At 33.4% G+C, this 21963-nt stretch overlaps 3 protein-coding genes across 40 annotated transcripts; all 3 read right to left on the minus strand.

The window, feature by feature from the left end:
* Positions 1-1464: 1464 nt before the first annotated feature.
* Positions 1465-12442, minus strand: LOC101260874 (uncharacterized). 38 transcript variants are annotated; one of them, XM_069290204.1, is made up of 14 exons: positions 11827-12408; positions 10476-10628; positions 8731-9542; positions 7776-7989; positions 5940-5972; positions 5701-5858; positions 4767-4838; positions 4153-4242; positions 3665-3707; positions 2736-2842; positions 2431-2526; positions 2153-2343; positions 1962-2031; positions 1465-1832 (listed from the first exon to the last, which is right to left on the minus strand). In XM_069290204.1, the coding sequence occupies exons 6-14, from the start codon at positions 5827-5829 to the stop codon at positions 1734-1736; spliced, it is 897 nt and encodes a 298-aa protein (XP_069146305.1). In that variant the 5' UTR covers positions 5830-5858; positions 5940-5972; positions 7776-7989; positions 8731-9542; positions 10476-10628; positions 11827-12408; the 3' UTR covers positions 1465-1733. The 38 variants fall into 38 exon arrangements, with proteins under 38 accessions (XP_069146305.1, XP_069146303.1, XP_069146288.1 ...); XM_069290202.1 differs by adding an exon at positions 6543-6593 and having other exon boundaries at positions 8731-10852; XM_069290187.1 differs by adding an exon at positions 7354-7507 and having other exon boundaries at positions 5701-5972; positions 8731-9163; positions 10476-10852; positions 11827-12384.
* LOC138339127 (ribonuclease 3-like protein 2) lies at positions 11866-12192 on the minus strand. The gene has a single exon (XM_069290451.1). The coding sequence runs from the start codon at positions 12190-12192 to the stop codon at positions 11866-11868; it is 327 nt and encodes a 108-aa protein (XP_069146552.1).
* A 409-nt stretch (positions 12443-12851) lies between the features above and the next one.
* Positions 12852-20056, minus strand: LOC101263473 (uncharacterized). The gene is made up of 9 exons (XM_004248287.5): positions 19749-20056; positions 18846-18917; positions 17784-17873; positions 17273-17315; positions 13944-14050; positions 13632-13727; positions 13352-13542; positions 13209-13278; positions 12852-13113 (listed from the first exon to the last, which is right to left on the minus strand). The coding sequence occupies exons 1-9, from the start codon at positions 19962-19964 to the stop codon at positions 13015-13017; spliced, it is 984 nt and encodes a 327-aa protein (XP_004248335.2). The 5' UTR covers positions 19965-20056; the 3' UTR covers positions 12852-13014.
* Positions 20057-21963: the final 1907 nt, after the last annotated feature.

A 21963-nucleotide genomic window follows, 5' to 3' on the forward strand; every position in this document is an offset into this window, starting at 1 on the left:
TTCTTGGTCATGAATCTTAAAAACAATTTATTGACGTTTATTTATTTTCACAAAAATCTCAAAACAAATGGAGAATAACAGATGATAGGAGATTAAATTTGAAAGGGAGGTTTTTATTTTTGTTATGGTGGTCGTGGTTACTGGGTAGAGGAATGGATAAAGGAAGAAGAAAGATCAAAGGGTTAGGTGGGGGTGGGGATTTTCTTTTGTTAATATTTTTGTGATTAATAAATTAAGGGAAACTATTTTTCATTTTTTTAAATTAAAAAATTATATTTTATTACTAGATTGGGTCCATGTGCCAAGTGTCATAATTTTATTTGTCATTTTTTTAAGTCAAAGCGCGTGAACTACACACAAAATATTTTTAAAAAAAATTTTCGTTTTATGTTCAATAGATACATATTCTTTAATATTAAAGTGTCTAATAGGTAATAGTCTTAGTTGAGGTGTTTAAGTGAATTATGCGAACAACTTTAAGGGGCCGCATATGACTTAAGCCTAAAATTTATTTGTGCCGAGTATTTATATTATGTTATGTGTTTAAATTTATAATTTATTTTATTTAATTTTAATTAATTAACATGTGTTTTACTTTATAATTGAATTAGTTTGATATAAATATTCAATGTGAATTTTTTTTTTTTTGTGTCTTTTCGTGCTTCCATTTTGTTCATACAAGTGTTATCTTATAGGTGGTACTTCACATAGCTATTGTTGGTGGTCATGTATGATTCTTCGTAGGGTATACTCAATTTTTGTTATCTCCTTGTTGTTAACATGTGTTTTTCTTCATAGGTGATTCTTCATGGTTTCTTTAGATATAAATAACTATTTTAATTAAATTATGCATAGACGATTAGAAATAGAACAATATTCTAAATAGATTTAATTGAATTTATGCGGTGCTTTTTTCCTACTCCGGTATGTAACTCCTCCCAATATATATATATATATATATATATATATATATATATGTATATATATATATATATATATATATATATCATTAAATGCAAGAAAATAAATAGAGAAATGGGGTGTTTATTTCGTACTCCTTCCAATGTTAAAACTTATAAGTACCATGTATGTATGTGTATATATATCACTCACAATGCTTTGCTAGAATACATATAAATGATTTTGAAATAAAAAAAATTCCTTACTTGCTAAACAATAGAAAATAAATAGAGAAATGGTAAAAAAAAAAAACCTAATTTATATCCAGATTCCCAATTACATACTTTAACTTTACGAAAGTGTTATCACCTCCCGAGTGTTAAAGTGTTCAGCTGAAAATTCCGATATAGATTAAGGAGACTTTTTGACCATTTTCTCATTTTAAAAAACCCACTTATTTTCTAACGGGACATTTTCTAAAATAATATTTCCATGGAAAGCAATTTCTTTATTCCAAACACACAATGATATGTATTCTTGCTTTCTTAACCAGAAGGCTTGAAATAGCACGAATCCAAATCTAGATAGGCCTTGATACGAGAGTACCGGACACCAAGTGAAAAAAACCAAATAGACAGGCTTAGTAAAGGTACAGTACTAGTCTTAATATCCTAATAATAATCTTCACAACAATTCACATAATACAGTACATATAAATAAATATGAGTGCAGATAAGTTCCCAAGTATGCCTCCTTAAATACTCCATCAAATTCCACGTCCTATGAGTACAGAAATTCACCCTTAGTTCAAGTCCCATTTGTACGAATTCAGTTCACGGCATCCGATCAAATCCTCCAGCTTCTGGGGCAACCTGATTCCCATTAACATTAAGGAGCAATTGCTGCAGCCATGTTCTCGTTGTTGGATCCTCCTGATTAACATAATGCAACAAAAACAGTCATGGTAAGGAAAAATAACAAGGGTCTGATGCCGAGAAAAGAATAAATCATGACACAGGAGGGGGAGGGTAGCGCTACTTATATTGAGAAATATTACGTACACTAAGACAACTGCTGAAGGTGTCATCTCTAAGCCTATCGGGAAGACAATTTTTCAGTGCCTGACAAGCCCTGCCATAAGCCACACACATCATTTTTAGCCTCAGAGAAACAGAGATCAAAAAGGGCTGTGATATATCACGCATAAGCAAGCTGAAACGAAAACCAGGATGGTGATAAACAGAAAACTAACCTTGGCTCATCTGATAAACGAAGATAGCATCTGATTATGTATTTCAGCAATCTTGATGAAGGCTGCTGAGCAAGCGCACCGACCATATTCCCTAAAGCTTGAGCTACTTCAAAAAACCTATTCGACGTGGTACAGATGTACTTCAGACCCACATCATCTAGAAGGATTTTTTGCACAATGAAAGTCGCAACCTGTACGTATGAATAAATTAGATGAATGAAAATCTAATCAAGTCGAGGGAGGATGTAATTGGAAAATGGTTTTCGGGAAGCACAAACTGTTTTTGATAGTTCACTCCCCATCTCCATTGAGCATAAGCACCGAGGAACTATCTCTGTCGAAACAAGAAAACTGATAACTTCAGTGTTGTCTATCTGCGCAGAAAAAAACCAAAAGGAACAAAGTGCATTTAGGCTTTAGAAAAACAATTGATTAAGATAGGTTATGAATAGCATCATTAGCTCCTGAAATTATAACTAATCAGTTTCCTTCTCATGTCATTCCCAGTAGATATGATCATGAATGAAAATCTTTATACTAACAATGAAAGTAGAAGACGCATTACAGACAGTAGACATGTTACCTTCACAAGGGCACCAATAACGCCTAAGCTTGTAAGCCTCAAATGTTCAAATGGTGTTGACCTGATTGTTGTATTAAGAAAGGGGTACAGATACAAAGGAATATATGCTGAAAAGTAGAAAACCGTCAGAAGGATTTATTCCAGCGAAACCAAATATATCACAAAAGTCTATCCAGATCTCGAGAACACATCATTGATTATTGAGTCCATTTATTTGTTTCTTTTTTCATTAAAGATGTACATAAAAGTTTTTGAACGTTACAAAGCATTTTACATGAATAATATGGGGCTGGGGTATTTATCTAAGACAAGATTCTTGTGTTGCACCAACCAGTGCTTCAATGAACCTAAGGCCACAAACTTGTTATCTTTGTTTCTTCCCTCTTTATGGACATTAGTGACAACCAAGGACGAACGGCCATTATTACTTAACAGTTGTGCATTCTGAGGAAATATAACCCAAGTATTATTTTAGTTTTTCTACAAGTAGTGGATAAGATGAATCCAAGTATAATGTCTTCATATGGAAATCAAATTTTATTTCTCCTCCAATGATTTATCAACAAATGCAGGGTGACATTAATTTGATACTATTTGGATCTTATTCTTGACTTGTTTATGTGGAATTCTTTTTGACAAGTAAATAAGAGTTTAACTTAAGTGAAAATATGATAATAAGCAAGTGCTTGGGGAATAAAACTTAAGAGGAGTAACTATGAGGAGTGTTGAGATTTTTGTGTCTGTGTCATTGTTATGGAAAAGAATTTGCATCCACAAGTAACTGCAAATCAACATGAACAACATTTTTTTTTTTTGCTATAAATGGCATTCCACAAAAAAGTAGAGTCAGAAAAGGACTGAAAAAGGCCAAGCTTACTGTCATTGCCAAACAGATAAGAGAACTTTTAAAGAAAGAAGAGAATCTTCACCGTGGAGTAACAACATTCTGGTGTCAGGGTGAGAGGCTACACACTGCAAAATAGAAAGCAATGGAAAACTATTTAAATATGAAGGACAGAAGACTTGACCTTGACCAGCAAAAGAACTAACCAAACAAAGGCAGACTGGGAATACTATTACATCTTAAAGCACTTATACTATGATAACATCAGACATTTGGAAGTAATACTTGTCATGCTCCAAGAAAGAAATGAAACTTAAAACTATTTCAGTACGAACAAGTTCTTTTCTTTTACAAAGAAAAAAATATATAGAAATTTCAACACTTCCTAGTCTGTTGCATTCACCGTCAACCTCTCTTGATACTTATAACACAACCCCAAACATATCTAGTTTACTGACCTCTCTTGACAATAACTCATTACTTTAAGGTCACCAACAATAATGAATAATAGAAGAAGTATCAAGAATCACGAATCACAGAGAACAAGACCACAAGGAAAATAATTTAATATACCTGAAGAAGTGCTAGTACATTACAAACTCTATTGGATTGTGCAGGAGTCAGGTTTGGCGGTGACAAAACAGGGTAGACAGAAATTATCTCCTGCAAATGTACAAAAAACGATTACAAACTTATAGAAACAGATAGTGACTTCCACACATTAGAAATAAGAATCAAATAGTTGGACAGAAAATGTCCACAGTAGACGTTCAAGAAATATGAATGAAATATTTGAGAGAACAGAAGTCCAGAATCTCATCATCATAGAAAGAGTTACTTTAACTGAATCAGTATTATTAGTTTTGATAAAGCATACAACCACCTATATATAGTAGCTTTTCTTTACCATCTAAGTTGGTCCAAGGCACAAAAAGAATTAATTTGAGATCAGATTTAAATGACAGAATAGTTTCTCCTCCAGGTGGTGATATTATCTTCTTTTTTTTCTTTTTTTTTTTGGGGGGTGGGGGGTTGTGAAGCATGGGTAATAAGTAATCACTGAACAAATGTGTGTGTGAACAGACAGAAGAAATTCTAGAATTACAGTGTGGAGTGGTACTTTAGCATTCATGTGCATATGAGAAAGGAATAAGCTCTAAATAATAATGAAAGACTTCTCAAAATACCTGTACAAATACAACAATGGTACCAAAAGAGTGCCATAATACCGGGGCCAAATCCTCAAAAATTTCCCTCATCTGGAAAAGGAAAACATAGACAACAAGTGATTTTAGGTAAATCTTAAGAATATTTGGCAGACCAACAAAATGATACTCAACCCAAAACGTCAAATTAGTTGGTCTTCCACATATACTAATACACACAAATATGAGGACATTGTTGAAGAGGGGTCAGCAGCAAAATAGTAGTATTAAGGCAGACATCAATTGTGCAACAATTTCTCAAAAAGAAGAAATTAGAATTATGCAGCCAGAGGGAGACGCCGGAGTTAAAAAGTCCCATTAGTCCAATTTTATCAATTAGATTATCACTGTTGCTCTAGATAATCAGTTATGCAACCTTAGGTAGAACACTGAAGTTGAAAACCAGTTGTCTGTTAAGTTTCATCAACACATAGCAGTACAAAAAAAAGAATATTGTTTGTATAAGCATGTGTGTGTCACTATTTCACTAGAAGAGGATGGTAGAAGTAAGATGACATTCACAGTTTAACTATACATCATTCATAAAGTTTGACATTGAGATTGTTCTTTTTTTTCTGCCCAAGAATTGAAGCTTCTTCATAATGAAACAGATCGATCCCAAATAAGATAACATCAAATATTCAGATTATAATAGGTATATGGAATTAAATCTCTTTTTTCTCCTACTGTTCTCAGAAAGCATCTGATAGGTAAATCCGACAGTCAACAACATCATTTTCCATCTCAATTTTCGGTTAATCTAATTACAATTCAACTCTCTCTCAAGTGACAAGCATTGAATACCCTCAATTTTACAAAACTTCACAGTAATCAAGAGTTAAAATTTATAAAATCACGCCCCAATGAACCGATATAAAGCATAAAACGATACGAAAATAAACGAAGATGAATAAACCTTGGAAAGTTCCAGAAGAGCATTTTCACGAAGATTCGGGTTGCAGATATCAAGCACAAGCTGTTGAGCAGATTGCATTTGGCGATCCCTATTGACCGGTGCTCCTTCACTAGAAGACGATGATGACATACCACCTCTTGAGGAACTGCTGACACCGACTGAGGGAGACTGAGGTAAGTTTGTCATTCTAAAGCCTTAATCGAATGTCGTAATCTTTTTCTTCCTTTCGCTTTACCTACTTTATTTTCTCTCTTTTTTCTTCTGTTCCCAAACTGTACAAAGACAAAATTCACCGTTTGATTACTTTGATAAAGAAAATTTATTGTTTATCTAAAACATCGACACCATCAACTAAGTAAATAGTTTTTCTATCATTTTTATCTAAAAGATCGACACCATCAACTAAACCAATAGCTTTTGGAATATAACGTAATTAAAAATAATAGTTTTGTATCATTTTTCTATTAATAGTGATTAGGTTTGATCTTCGATCTATTATAAAGAAATTCTATATTTCGATAATGGAATTTATTGATAATCAATGAAGAGGATCATTAATGAAATGTATAGGTCATTTTCTGATGTAATTGAAGACAAAAAGGGAAGATTTGTGAGATTGTTTTGAATGGTATATTCTTCGTTTTTTTGAGATTGACTTGGAGTTTAATTTCTTCGGCATCAAATCTAATTAAAATGATAGTTTTTGAAACTGAAGTTTTGAAGGGGAACCCGAGCAAATCATCATCTGCAAAAAGAAAATGATAGTCTTTCCTATTGTTTTCCATTAACCAGATATGAATCAGTGATAGGGTTTATACTTAAGGAGGAGGTACAAAACTTACTTATGGTTGTACGCATTAAGCTTCAGATGGGTTACGTCTTGGCTTATAGATCTGCATTGGAAGAACGACTTCAACCTTAACAGCAGAGAAGTCTAGAACTCAGAGATTACCGATTTCAATTTCCTGAGGATGAGATTCAAGCCCGTGCAAGTGTTCCTCCACTTGTGCGTCTTCGGAATACTAAGTGCACAAAGATGACTGAACTTGCTTTATGTAGATCTTCAATTCCATTTTTTGGGAATCTCGAGGTAGATAAATGGAGCACCGACGGTAGAGATGCAATTTGGAAACGGTGTGGAGATAGAGACTTCCAGCGGACTCTACAAGGATTGAGAGTCCTTTTCTCTGTCCACTTCCCTAATTAGACCTTTAGCGTAGTAGTTTGTTTTTCTTTCTTTCTTTCGCTTGTTTTATGTGTGTATTAGCACTTTGGGCTAAGTCATTATTTTTGTACAGATCTTATTTTTGCGTATGAAAAGGGCCCAGTTGGGTAGTTTAACTATATATATACATATAAATCAATGAGGGTGATCATAATAAAATTTACTAGTCATTTTCTAATGTAATTTGTGCATATCATCATATCAGTGATAGCCCCACATATGCTTGGACTCATGCACCTTAAAACAATTTGCTCAGAATGCTCGCTTCACATTTCTCAAGGGTATCTCACATGTTTCTCAATGTTCTTTTCAGCGTAAAAGTTGAAAACATTTTTCCTACTTTAGATGAATGCACTTATAGACATGGAACATAGATATATAGGTATTAATCAACTAAGTTCGTAAGATATGGAATGATCATGTCTTACTTGTGCACTGCACTTTATAGGTCATGAATCCCTATGTTACTGAGATCATCAAAAAATATTGTCGCACCCGTGTCAGAACCTTCAAAAATGCACTACTTTTGAAGTATTTCCCATGCACTCACGTCGATATTTTTGAAGAGTTTGAGAAACATTCCTGCACATATAGTGTTAAAGAGTCCCAAATTGATTATGGGAAGAAAAATTAGTCTCCTTATATGGTATTTAGGAAATCCTCACTTTATGACCTACTACATTGGGGTTGCTCTAGGACCAAGGCTCATTTTTTCTATATGGTATTTGTTAATGAAAGAAAAAGTCAAACATCAGTGGTTAATGAGATTATTGCACGAAACATGATTATTGCATGAATCAAGAGAAAACCTGAGTAAGATATACTTCCAAGTTGAAACGAACCCTGGTACCTGCTTCATCCTGGAATTGGAATGTGGAACGATGAACAAATCAACTGAACTTTGATTCCTGCATACTCCGGATAGTTGCTAAAGCTGCAGAATTCTCTGCATCTTTTACTCGTGACTTTTCATCCCCCTCACAAAAAGCATGCCTTCAGCAATTATAATTTGCACAGAGCATATAAACCTCCTATCATGAACAGGACCTATCTCTTTCTCTACTCTGCAAACATCCGAAAGCAAACAATAATGGAACCAAATTCATACATTTAATGTGACTGCAACAGAAACAGAAAAAAATTGGCAGCAACTGGATATTGAGACAAACAGATCCAGAAAGAATTACCTTAAGAAAATCTATCCCAAATGGAACACATGCATTAACTATGTTGCTAGTCCAGAACAACCATTTTATATGGAGTGCTCTCAAGAGAAAATAAAATCTTAAAATATGAAACCGCAAACACCAGCCATTTCAAAATATTTTTAAACAAAATACTTAAATAAGTTCATTTTACTATTGTCTGCTCAAAGAGTATAAGTCGGCAATGTATGTTAGTATGTCGATGAATGATATAGTCCTAATTTTGTCTTTGTACTCCCATATAATAATAAGATCGTATGTAATTCCGTGCAGTCAAAACTTAAAGCTACTACTGAGTAGAGAAACATTGGTAGTTTCACTGCTAAGTATTGAATCAATGTTTGATCATATGACAATAATTTCTTGCCGTACTTTCCTTTATCGATTGACAAGGAGATATACAACCAGGATTAAGCACATAATACTAGGATTCACCGATACAACATGTTAAGCATGTTAGACTTGATAACACAATTTGCTTGCAGCTATAGATTGAGTACAAGCAAAGAAAGTAACAACTTTATCCACCAAACAGATATCTGACAAAAATGGCACTAAGTCACTCATGAGAACAACTACACTCAAAAGAAAAAGACCAACCTGTAAGTTGGTTTGGGCCATTTCTCTATCTGGCAAAGCCCGTTTAGCTTCTGCTTTGCTCCTTCACACTCTTTTGTTGGGTCAAATTCAACATCCATCTTTTTTTTCTGAAATGTTATAGATTCAGAATCCCTCTTTTTTCTCTGGAATGGAACAAATTCAACATCCATCTTATCAAAAGGGTTATAGAACAACTCTTTTAGAGCAGCTTTTGCCACTTGAAGCTTTGCATTTTCTTTGTGCTCAGACGAAGCTGATGCAATAAATTGTCCATCAAGATAGACGCTAGCTATGTTTTTATCTCCTCTTTCCGATGTTCTACATCAACTTGTTTTCCATCCTTTTTGCAAAGTCCAAACAACATTTTTACAGGCTGTGGTTGTTCTTCCAACGTATTCAGCATAACAATAGGCTCTAGGAAGCCTCTGAAGATCTAAATCAAAAAAGGCAACTAGATATCTAAACATCAGGACGTCATTTCTCTTTGTAAAACAAGAATGTCCTATTTATAGCTCAACAAAATAATTGTATTCATAAGACATTGATGAAATCTCTGAAATAAATCAATCATTGGAGCAAAGAAAGAAATGCTACATCTGCCTACAGGTGCCTGTCTGGGCAAATTGGCTCCCATGGGCTTTCTCATTGAATCACTCACCAATTTTCTGCAATTGTAATACCTCATCATTTCTTCCCTTCCAAGAAATAAATCAATCATTGGAGCAAAGAAAGAAATGCTACATCTGCCTACAGGTGCCTGTCTGGGCAAATTGGATCCCATGGGCTTTCTCATTGAATCACTCACCAATTTTCTGCAATTGTAATACCTCATCATTTCTTCCCTTCCAAGTTAGATTTTCAATGATACGAAACCCAAATATGAGATTCTTCTTCATGTAAAAGAAATTCAAATTTCAAATTGTAACCTTCTATCTCTCTCTCACACACACACAAAGCCTTTTCTATAAGGGTAATATTATTAAAGGATTGTGGAAGCACTAACCTAGTGTGTCAAAATTAAAATTGTTCAAATCCCTAATCATTTCCAGCATGATATCTATTACATAGATCAAATTGCGCCGAAAAAGCTAGCAAAAATCACATGTGCTTAAAAGTGACATTCCTAGGACAAGCACACAATTTAATTGAAAGAAGAGTTCCAGTTAAATACCAAAAAAGAATCACAATTGAATTTTTTTTTTTTAGGAATACATGCTAATAATTTCTTTCGTCAATTGGAGAATAACACATTAAAAACATTACTAGAGGAAAAAGGTTTTGCCTCTGAAAATTAACAAGCATATACATAATGACTACTCAGACATCACTCGGCTTGCAGCAAAAGTCACCAAAAGTACAAAACATTAAACAGGGGTACAGCTTGAGTCAGTTTTATGCAAAGATTACAGGGATAACTAGCTTTACAGTTTACATGAAAACAGGTTCAATTAATAACAGTTTAAACCCATTGTATACTTACACTGAGGCTGTAAATTATAAGCACTTACTAATAGCCAATAAGCCAGCAAGACTCAACTTTTTGCTTCCACATAAATCACATTTTTAGGTTATAATAAAAATCCAGAGGAACAAATATAGAGAATCCGTATAGCCAACCTAACTAGTTGGGATAAAGGCGTAGTTGATAGATACATTGGTACTCCAAATCCAGAAAGGATAAAGAAAAGAGAGTTTCCATAAGATCCTTGGCCAATACAAACTTAAATAGTAAAAAAGAAACTGACCACCCAGACAGCATTCACATCAAAGCCACAATCCAAATATACAGCCCCCATTACCGACTCCACAATGTCTGCAAGAACCTTTGGTGCTTTAATCATTCATCCATAGAACTCCATCTCCTCCTCCTGTTGCACTGTTATCACAAATTCCTTCACCTATGTGCAAAATCAAAGTCTCCTCTATTACAATTCCACAAAGGAACTATTGTAATCAGTTCAATTTGTCTTGTGCCAATGAAATGTGCAATGATACAATGTTGCTATTACAATTCCACAAAGGAACTATTGTAATCAGTTCAATTTGTCTTGTGCCAATGAAATGCGCAATGATACAATGTTGCCAGTGACGTGCCATATGCAATGGCTTACTGGAATCTTCACTACATGAAACAAATACGGCCTTAGAAATTTAAAGACTTGCAGAAGGAAACAAAACAGACAAATATATTTGATAAGATGTAACTGCCGAACTAGACTAGTGAAACCAAAGGACTTTTTAGATTAATACATTCCGTAATTTTTGGGGAACTTGCTTATATGAGCAATCCATATAGTAACTGGGAGGAGTTCTCCCGAGTTCAAATTTTCTACTTTGTCTACTTTTACAAAGCGAGTCACTTAGGAGTCCTCCACAACTTAGATGATCAAACTGTACTTTGAGCATCCATCTAGTTATATGTACATTTTTAAAGACCTTAAAGTGTAAAAGGGATGGCATGTATACCCTTCTTTTTATGATCTCAAAAGGTAAAACTGTCATTTCCCTTCCTTCATGTATTTAATATTTGAAGGAAAACACACAAATTACGCTCCCAAACTTATCCAGAAAAGCCTATTACCCTCCAACTTTACAGGCATTCCTTTATACCCTATTCTCGAGGGGTCATTTATGTTTTTACCCAATTTTTTAACATTAACATACGAGGCAGAGGTCAGTATCTGACCAGTGGCATCACTAGGTGGATTTGTCTTAATTTTTATTAAATGTTTGCTTGTATACACTCTCTATTAGATGCTAATAGATTGTTTGATAGTTACTCCGTCCGCCTCGAGAAACATGTCACTATCAGCTTCTCTTTTGTTAAATAAACAATATTCAATTTGACTAAGAATTTAAGATGTATCTTTTCACCACATAGATATAATTGCAACTTATAGTAGTTTATGTTTATCTTATGAATATCTAAATTTCAATTTTAAAATATTAAATAAATGCAATCCAATTTAGCTTAGAAGACTAGTCAAATTGGCTCTAGTAAATCCAAAAGCCACAATTATTTTTGGACAGAGGGAGAAACTACAACAAAACTTAAACTACATAACAATGTGAAGTAGATGCATAAAAGTTATATACCTTTTCATCGAGGATTGATGAATTGCGGCGGAGGTACTTCTAAAGGCCGTGCCCGACTGCAACTCTAGCAAGCTTTTCCGTACTTAAATTGGCAGAACGAAGGTCAGTAAGCCTACCACAGTCAACATCAGGGTAAGTAACGAAGAAATAACTGGAAATAGCTAAGCCAAGAGCAGCGTCACCGACGAACGCTAACCGCTGGTAATTAGTAATTAAATTAGGACAGGAAGAGTGAGTAAGAGCTTCTTCTAGAAGCTTCGTGTTCTGAAATCGATATTTCAATAACTCTTCCACTGCCTGTACTGATGTCGCCGTGTTCGTAATTTCTTCCTCCGCCGGCGTCAACCTATTTGCGTCGGTTACCATCGCGCAAACTTCCGGCGATTGCATATGTTCTGAATGTTCAAAATCCGGTGGAGCGCGCGCGCGAAAACGATATTTTCCCGGGCGGAGAAAGCTGAGTTGTATCAGAAAAGCGCTAACGTGAAATGCCTAAATTGCTAGTTTGCTACGTTCCCGAATTTAGGGATAGAGCTAAATATGTAATTTCATTATTTCAATTCGTATATAATTAAACCGCATGACTTATTTCATCTGCTATCTACATAATATTATACATAAAATTATACGTTAATTTCCATATTATATAGAATTATTAAAATACAATCAAATATAAATGACTTGTATATAACATTTAAAACCTATCAATTTAGTATCATACAAAATTAATACATAAATAACAAAAGCTTAGTTTGAAAAGAATAATATGTATGCAAACTTAACCTTGATTTCTAATAAACCCTACCTACTCAAATAAAGCATTTCAAAGAAAATATAATAAAGAAAAAATTATGCTGTCAATTGCAAAGAATGATCCAGTTCAATATTACTTTATTATGCAAGATGTGATATTAAAATGAGAAACCATCTTTATTAACTTCTAAAACTATAAATATAAATTTGAGCACTTACATCGAGGACTTGAAGTCGACTCAGTAACTATATATCCTCAACAAAAAAAAAAGTTTGCTAAATGGTTCAATAATATTCTTATTCTCCAAATAATAATCTTAATAATTATTCACATAATGGACTACATATACAAACATGAGCGCATAAATGCATTCAAAAGTGCTCTAACAAAAGACTAGGAAGTTTAATTTAAGTTCTATCTGTATGAAATTCAGTTCACAGTATATGATCAAATCCTCCAGCCTGTAGAGGAACCCGATTCGTATTAACGCTATGGAGCAATTGTTGCAGCCACCTCCTTGTCATTGGATCGTCCTGATAACATAACGCAAAAAAGAGGGTCATGGTCAGGAAAAAATAACAAGGGTCTAATGCAGGGGGAGCTACTTATATGGTCAAGTATTACGTACACGAAGACAGCTCTGGAAGGCGGTATCTCCAAGTATATCGGGAAGACAACCTCTCAGTGCATCACATGCCCTGCCATAAACCAGGCACATCACCTTTAGCAAGCTGAAAGGAAAATGAGGATGCTGATATACAGAAAACCAACCTTGGATTATCTGACAAACGAAGATAGCACCTAATTATGTGTTTCAGCAATCTTGATGAAGGTTGTTCAGCAAGCGTGCCGACCATATTCTCTAGAACTCGGGATACTGCATAAAACCTTTCCGCTGTGGTACAGATGTAATCCAAACCCACATCATCTAGAAGAATTTTTTCCACAATGAAAGTTGCAACCTGCCAGCATGAACAAAATTAGATGCTTGAAAATCTAATATAAGTCGAGGAAGGACATAACTGGAAACTGGCTTTGAGGAAGGACCAACAGTTTTCGATAGTTCACTCCCCATCTCCATCGTGCGCAAGCACAGCGGAATTATTTCTGTTGAAAGAAGAAAACTGATAACTTCAGTATCATCTACCTGCGCGGAGAAAAACAAAGTACCTTGAAGCTTTAGAATAACAATTAAATAAGGTAGGTGAAGCATATCATACATAGCATCATTAGCTCCTGATATTATAACTAGTCATGGTTTCCTTCTCATGTCATTCCCTGTAGATATGATCATGAATGAAATCTTTACATTAATAACAATGGAAGTATAAGAAGAGATGTATGAAATACAGTAGACAACAACCTTCACAAGGGCACCAATGACACCTAAGCTTGTAAGTCTCAGATATTCAAAAGGTCTTGACTTGCTCGTTGTATTAAGAAAGGGGTACAGATACAAAGGAATATGTGCTGCAAAGTAGAAAACAGTCAGAATGATTTATTCAAGGAAACCATATATCACAACTATGAAGGATCACAATAGCAATTATCATCACACAAAATTCTATCCAGATCTCAAGAACACATCATGATTATGAAGTCCATTGATTTGGTTCTTTTTTATGAGATGTAGTTTTAAGTTTTTGAAGGTTACACAGCATTGTATATGAATAATATGGAGTTGGGGTAGTTATCTAAGACCTAAGTTGCTTGCACAAGGGTGCGGATCTAGAGGTCATGATCTAATTTTTAAAATTCGGGGATATGGATCCATGTATGCATATGAGTGCGGAGGTTCGCCTAAAAATTTTTAAAATATCTAAAAATAGACTTATATAACCTAAATTATGAGATATTTTGTGGAGAACTTGACGAGAATCTTGGAAGGAGATTAAAGGAATAGGAGTGACATAGAAATTTCTATATAAAAGGTATTCCATTTTCTTCAATTTCATCTTAGTTTTCTTATCAATTATAGAAATCATTAAAACTGTCCAGATATCCCCGTTGATTTTGGTCAAAGTATCCAATATTGGTTGACCAAATCGGACACGGATCCCACACACATGTTGTGTCGACACGGGTGCGGCACAAAAAGTGAAGAGTCCAAACAACTTAGCTAGCGTTTGGCCATAGATTTTCAAATATTCTTGGCAAATATTATTTGAGTAAAACTTTGGTGAAATTTCACCATATGTTTGGCCACAGTATTTGAAAAATATATTTCACCTATTTAGAAAAATATGATTTATACCCATAAGTTTTAAAAACTATCAAAACTAACTATAAGTTTGTATTACAAGTCAATTGGATGTTCGTTACAATAATAACAAATAGTATCCATGACACTAGAGCGTGTGGTAGTTTGGAGTGAGTGCAACAAGCATTATTCCATAAATTATGAAGTAGACAAAGCACGTGACTTTGTCACCTTGAGCCTATTTTTCATCATTTTCATCAATAATCATATCATCATTTAATATTCACTCAATACTTTGGTGTTCACGTAAAAAATTATGTAATACAATGCAAACAACTACTATAGCGGGTGTTTTTGTAAAAGATAAAAGATTGGGATAAATTTTCAATTTTCAAGAGATCCCAAATAATAAGATTTGACCCAAATACTAGAAAAAACTAGTATTTGGAAGTTTGGGATACTTGCCAAAGATATTTGCCAAATAAGGACAAATTATATGGACAAACATTATTCGTCAAATTTTTTCCCAAATATTATTTGGGAAATCTATGGCCAAACGTCCCCTTAGTCTAAGACAACATGCTTGTTTACACCAACCAGCGTTGTAATGAACCTAAGGCCACAAACATGAAATCTTCATTTCCTCCTCTTTATGGACATCAGTGACTGCCAAGGAAGGATGGTCTTTATTACTCGACAGTTCTGAATTCCAAGGAAAAGAAAACTCAAGTATAATGTTCTTTTTACTATAAGTCCTGGATATGATAAATTCAAGTACAATGTCTTCATATGTAAATCAAATTCGAACTGTCCCCCAAAGATTTGCAAAATGGCATTAATGCGAATACTATTTGGATCTTATTGTTTGACTTGTGTATGTGGAATTCCCTTTTACAAGTAAATAAGGGTTATATCTATTCTATATTAAAAACATAACCCGTAACTTGAAAGTTCAATTCAAAAATACCCTTATTACTATCTTATCTTTTCTAAAAGAACTACAAATACACACAACAGACCCCCTTTGAAGAGACCCCTTCCAACGTTCCTCTAGCCAACTACTTGTAGAAAAACAGATCGTTAAATCATATGAAGGATGCATCAAAAACCAAATAGCTACAAACAAACCCCAAGCCAAGTACTAATCTGCTTTCTAAAACTTTTTCTTTATTGAAGTGTTAACTAAATATTAAACTAAATTTCACAATTATGGGTGATGCAGAGCAGAGCATGGCTATACAAGGAACTGTGGTAAAAATATACAATGTTTGATCAATAAGAGGAGATTGAAGTGGCATGGAACCAGTAGGTCAAATTCTGCGCTTTTAGTATGGAACCAAGTCAAATTGTGCAACTTTATGGACTATCAATCACTAATCGATCGACCTACTAAAGACCGAAGAACAACAACATAATCGCATTATACTCCGTTTTAAGGGACGAAAACTGAATCAAATGAGTTCACAACGGAGATCATACAAACAGTTACAAATTTATAAATCTTAAAGAGCACGGTTGCCCGATAAATTCGGGTGCAGAATGTGAACACTACTTGTGTTGTATGCTTTATTGGAGCAAGGAGTTTTTTATCAGAAATATTTTAAATAAGTTTCCCATAATAATTCTATTTCTGTTTATGTTCAATCCCGTAAAAACTTTACCTCTTGGAAAGATGAAATTGTAAAGCAAACACAACCATTACTACTAAGAAAATATTATCCCAAGAGCATTTATATGCTATGAAGGAAAGTGTTTTCCACGAAAAATGATTTCCTAGAAAATATCTTATATGAAAATCTTATATGAAAATAAGTGGGTTTCAAACCAGACACAACCATTACTAGTTCTAGTTTTCTCAAGAGCTTTCATATGCTGAACCGAGGTTTTTGAATTTATTTTATGAATAGGAACATGCATCACAAATATCATTTATAGAAGAAGTATTAGATAAGATATGCTTTATTACATTTTCGTAGTCATAAAAGAAAAATAAGTAAAAAAAATCATATGCATCTGATAAAAACATTAATTTTCATCATTGAAGATTCAGATGAAACAATTAATCATTGAGCTTATAAGAAAATCCATGATACAACGATCCATATCGTTCACAAAAATCTGTGCTTTATTCTGTCATAAATAAATATTTAGTCAAAAATGCTTTTAATAATGTTGAAATAATTTTTCAAATGACAAATATATGAATGGGCATATTTACACTTGAGAAGCTAGTTAACCGACAAAGCACTAAGCAAGTGCCTAAGGTACAAGAGATGTAACTATGAGGAGAGTTGAGATTTTTGTGACTGTGTAGTTGCTATGGAAAGAATTTGCACCCAAAAGCAACTGCAAATAAATATAGGCAACAATATTCTAGCTTTCCAATGACATATCACAAAGTACAGTCATTGTATATATAAAAAAGGCCAAGCTTAATGCCATTGACAAACAGATAAGAGAACTTCAAACAAAAAAAGGAAGAGAATCGTCACCTTTGAGGAACAACATTCTGGTGTCAGGATGAGAGGCTACACACTGCAAAATAGAAAGCAATGAGAAACTATTTCAATAGGAAAGATGAAAGATTTGACCTTGACCAGCAAGAAAACTAAATAACAGAGGCATAGTGGGAATACAATTACATCTTAAATCACATGGCACTATGATAACAGCAGATATTCGAAAGTGATACTTCCATGCTCCAAGAAAGAAAGAAACTCAAAAGTGCTTCACTACTAACAGGTATTTTTTTACAAGGAAAAGAAATTAAAAATTTGAACACCTCTCAGTCTGTTCTGTTCATCCTTCACTTTTCTTAATACATATTAACACAACCCCAAGCATATCCAATTCTCTACAACTACTGCCGAACATTCATCGTTATAAGGAAAATCATATAATGACAATAACTTATTACTTAAAAGACTAACCGCAAGAAAGACCGATAGAAACAGTATCAAGAATCACAGAGAAAAAGTCCAGAAGGAAAGGAAGTTTATATACCTGAAGAAGTGCTAGTGCATTACAAACTCTATTGGATAGTGCAGGAGTCAGAGTTGGAGGCGACAAAACAGGGTAGATCGAAATTATCTCCTGCAAAAATGCAAATTAACATTTACAAATTTATCGAAACAGCTAGTGACTTCAACACTATATAAATAAGAATCAAATAGCTGGCCAGAAAATATCAACAATAGAAGGTCCAGAATATGAGTTAAATAGTTGAGACAGAAGCCCAGAATCTCATCAGTCTAACGAGTAACTGAACCAATGATATTGCTTCTGATACAGCATCGAACAACCTACATAGAGTAGCTTTTGTTTACTATCCAGGTTGGGTCAAGGTACAAAAGCAATTAAACTGATATTAGAGACAGAATAATTTGTGGTGATATTTTCATTTTTTGGGTTAATATCTCCACAAAGTGGGGTTTTGGCTCCATTGGTTTCATCAACATCCAAAAAATACGGAAAAGCAGTTGGTATTCTATTTTGAGACTTTACCTGTATATTTATTTCCAATTTTTACCTCAAATCATTTTATTCCATTTTTTGTTCTAATCAATGATAAAGCAATCCAACATATACAATGAAAATGGCATACATTGTCTAGTTTCCATTATTGGAAAAACAACCTTGTTGCGAGCTGAGTATAAATTACAAAAGGGGAAGCACCGCATGGGCCAAATGTGGAACTAACACCACTCCCTCCAAGCAGCCAGAAATTTCACAAATTTCTTTATATTATCATAAGACTCTACAAGATGTTGAGAAAGAAAAACTAGGACTCTATGAGATGCTTTCAATTTTAATTATTTCTGTTCCTCAGAAACCCCAACTAAAAGGTGATTAAGATGTTTCCTTGACACCTTTGTTGTGCGCTTCCTTTTATTCCTTGTTTTTAACGGTTCAGTGTGAAGAATAGGTAATCAATAACCATTGAAGAAATGTGTGTACAAACGGACAGATGAAATGCTGGAATTACATGGAGTGGTACTTTAACATTCATGTGCATCTGAGAGATGAAATGAACACTAAATTATAATGGAAAACTTTTCAAAATACCTGTAGCAGAGCAGCGATAGTAGCACATGAGTTCCACAATAGAGGGGCCAAATCCTGAAAAAGTTCCCTCTTCTGGAAAAGAGAAAAGAAGGCAAGAAGTCCTTTTTAGGTAAATCTTAACACTATTTAGCATAACAACAAACTGACACCCAATCTAGACTGCCAAATTATTTGGTGTTCCACATATTCACAAACATGAGCACATTGTTGAAGTTGGTGTCAGCAGCGAAATAATATTGGGGTAGACACCAACTGTTCATCCATTGATCCAAAAGAAGAAATTACAATTACGCAGCCTTAGGGAGACGACAGAGTTAAGAAGCCCCATTAGTCCAGTTTTATCAAGTCGAATAAAATACCACTACTGCTTCAATTACAATTCAACTCTCTAACGTGACAAGCATCTAACAAAACCTAGCATCCCCATTCTTTTACAATTCTCAAACATTAGCTCTAAGACATGGAAGAAACAGTGATGCCTAAACTCTCAATCTTAGGCAACTTCACCATAATTCAAAATTGAATTATACAAAGTTGAATTACACAAAATCATGCCCCGAGGAGTCGATATAAAAAACAAAACGATATGACACTTGAACAAAAATAGAAGTAATCCTCTGAACCTCTTTTTTCCTCCTACAATTCTCATTAGATAACATCATTATCCATCGCATTTTTTGGTGAACTCAACTCCCTAAAGTGATAAGCATCTTAACAGTCATCAAAACCTAGTATCTCGATTCTTCTACTATTCTCAATTTCAGCCCTAGGTCCTAACCTTTCAAATATACAAAATTTCACCATATCCATAATTGATTTATACAAAATCATGCCTCATGAGTCAATGTAAAGAACAAACTTATACGACAGTGAAACAAAAACATGAAAATGAAAGGAATAAACCTTAGAAAGCTCTAGAAGAGCATTTTCACGAAGTTCGGGATTAGTGAGATCAAGCACTAACTGTTCCGCCGATTGCATGTTGCGATCGTTATTAGCCGAAGTTCCAGCACCGACCAACGACGGCGATGCAACTCCTCCAAAACCTCCGAAACCTCCGCCGGCGCCGATTGAGAAAGACTGAGGTAAGTTTGTCATGCCCTCAATCGAATGCTTCATTTGTTTTTCCTCTTTTCGCTTTCTCTGCCTTTTTTCCCTCTTTTTTCGGATTAAACAAAGACGAAACCCGCCGTTTCATTTAAAACCGTGGCACTACATAGAAGTGGACATGTTTCACAAAACCACTTATGACTTTAACCCATTGTAATCCATTTTTAGATATTAACTTTTTATATAAATTTATAATAATAATAATAATTAATATAAACCTTAGAAATTTATAATTTATCTAATTGTACTATATAATACATGTGTAAAATATATTTTACACAATAGATTTATAAAAATAATTGTCTTTTCCTTTATAACTAAACCATGTAATTAAAATTTAACCAATTAAGATTGTGATAGATCGATAAAATATTTGTTCATTTTTAATAAATAGATTTTGAATTTGAGTCTCCTTAAGCTCAGAGTTACCTTTGTTGGTAGCACTTTATATTCTGATATAAGACTTTTCGACATGAATTCAAATTTATCACTAAAGTTTATTAAATAGCATAGTTTTAATTCTCCATTTAAAGTAATACCTAAGCTACAAGATATTTTGATGATCTTGGGTAATAAGCTATGAAGCTATAAGTTATTTTTAAAAAATATGTTTTTTATAATTTAATTTTTTCTTAATTTAACTAGACTTGATTTATTAATTTTTACTTGATTGACTTCCTCCATCTCGTGTGATTTAAATTGATTTTTTTTTTTGGCTTAATGTTATTTTTTATTATCATAAAATAATGGATAGAGTGATGATTGAAATCGATTCCCTCTTAATAAGGAATATCGTAGAAAAAATTTGGAAGATTTCATTCCAAAGTCATGATATAGGGTGTCAATGATTCGATCGGTTATTTTAAAAAAGTTATATCATTTTGATATGTTGGATATTTTATAATGTATTTAATATTAGAGTTTTAAAAGAAATCATCCAAATCATACCGATTTCTTTTCGATATTGATACGATTCGGTAATTTTTATTATTTTTTACTTTTAAGGCATCACCTCAAAATATGTTATTATTAAAATATTTCTTTCGCTGGCATATTCTTGAAGAAATACTTCAATTCTTTACCAAAAAGTCATCGATGTAAAGTTATGTTGTCATATTGTTTTATCTTAAGCATTTAATAGGAGTACTGACATAGGTTTTGTTATATTGTTTGATGGAGTATCTATTATAGTATCATTTAATATTAAACTCAATTAATTAAAAATTAATTACATAGTAAATACCTTAAGTTGTCCAATCAACAGAGACCTAGAACATAGATTATATTTATATTTGAAAAAAATTAACACATATATTTAAAAAATTGTTTTATATATTAAAATAAAGGGATTTAACATGTTGTTAATATGTAAAATAAATTGACATACATGTAAGATTATTCAGTTTCGTCTCAATTGTTCGGAATTGTTATACATATACATAAAATTCACAATTTCATTGAGAAAATGATATAAATCGATTCAATACACTTAAGTTCAAATTTTTCATATTCTTTTAACACCTATAGACACACATCGATATTGGATTTGACTGAGTTTATAACTACAATATTTAAATTTGAAGAATATCAAAATTTCATTAAAATCGACGAACTTCCTTACTATTTTTTGAATCTATATTATTGAATTGGGAATAACTTCCGTTGATGATTTGAAGAGTTCTATATGACTTAATATTGAAGCTCATAGTTGAAAATGTGAAGCACAAGCTTGAAATCTCGATTGGAATTAGTTCAAAAGTTTCAGTTTAAATATATACTTGCCAAAGGATTCAATAGACGAAGTTCAAATGACCCCCCACCCCCAACCCCCGCGTCCGTCTGTCTAAGGGAGTTCATTTGAACATGATATGATTAAAATTATGTAAAATATTTTTAATATTTTGAAATTTTTTAATAAATTCTAACTTCGACATCGATGAATAACCAAATGAAGAGTTGAAGAATGAAGCATGAAAAAAACAAGTGAATAAGGAAAAATAAATATTTA

The sequence above is a fragment of the Solanum lycopersicum genome, chromosome 10, assembly GCF_036512215.1.
Source record: "Solanum lycopersicum chromosome 10, SLM_r2.1".
NCBI classification, from domain to species: Eukaryota; Viridiplantae; Streptophyta; class Magnoliopsida; order Solanales; family Solanaceae; genus Solanum; species Solanum lycopersicum.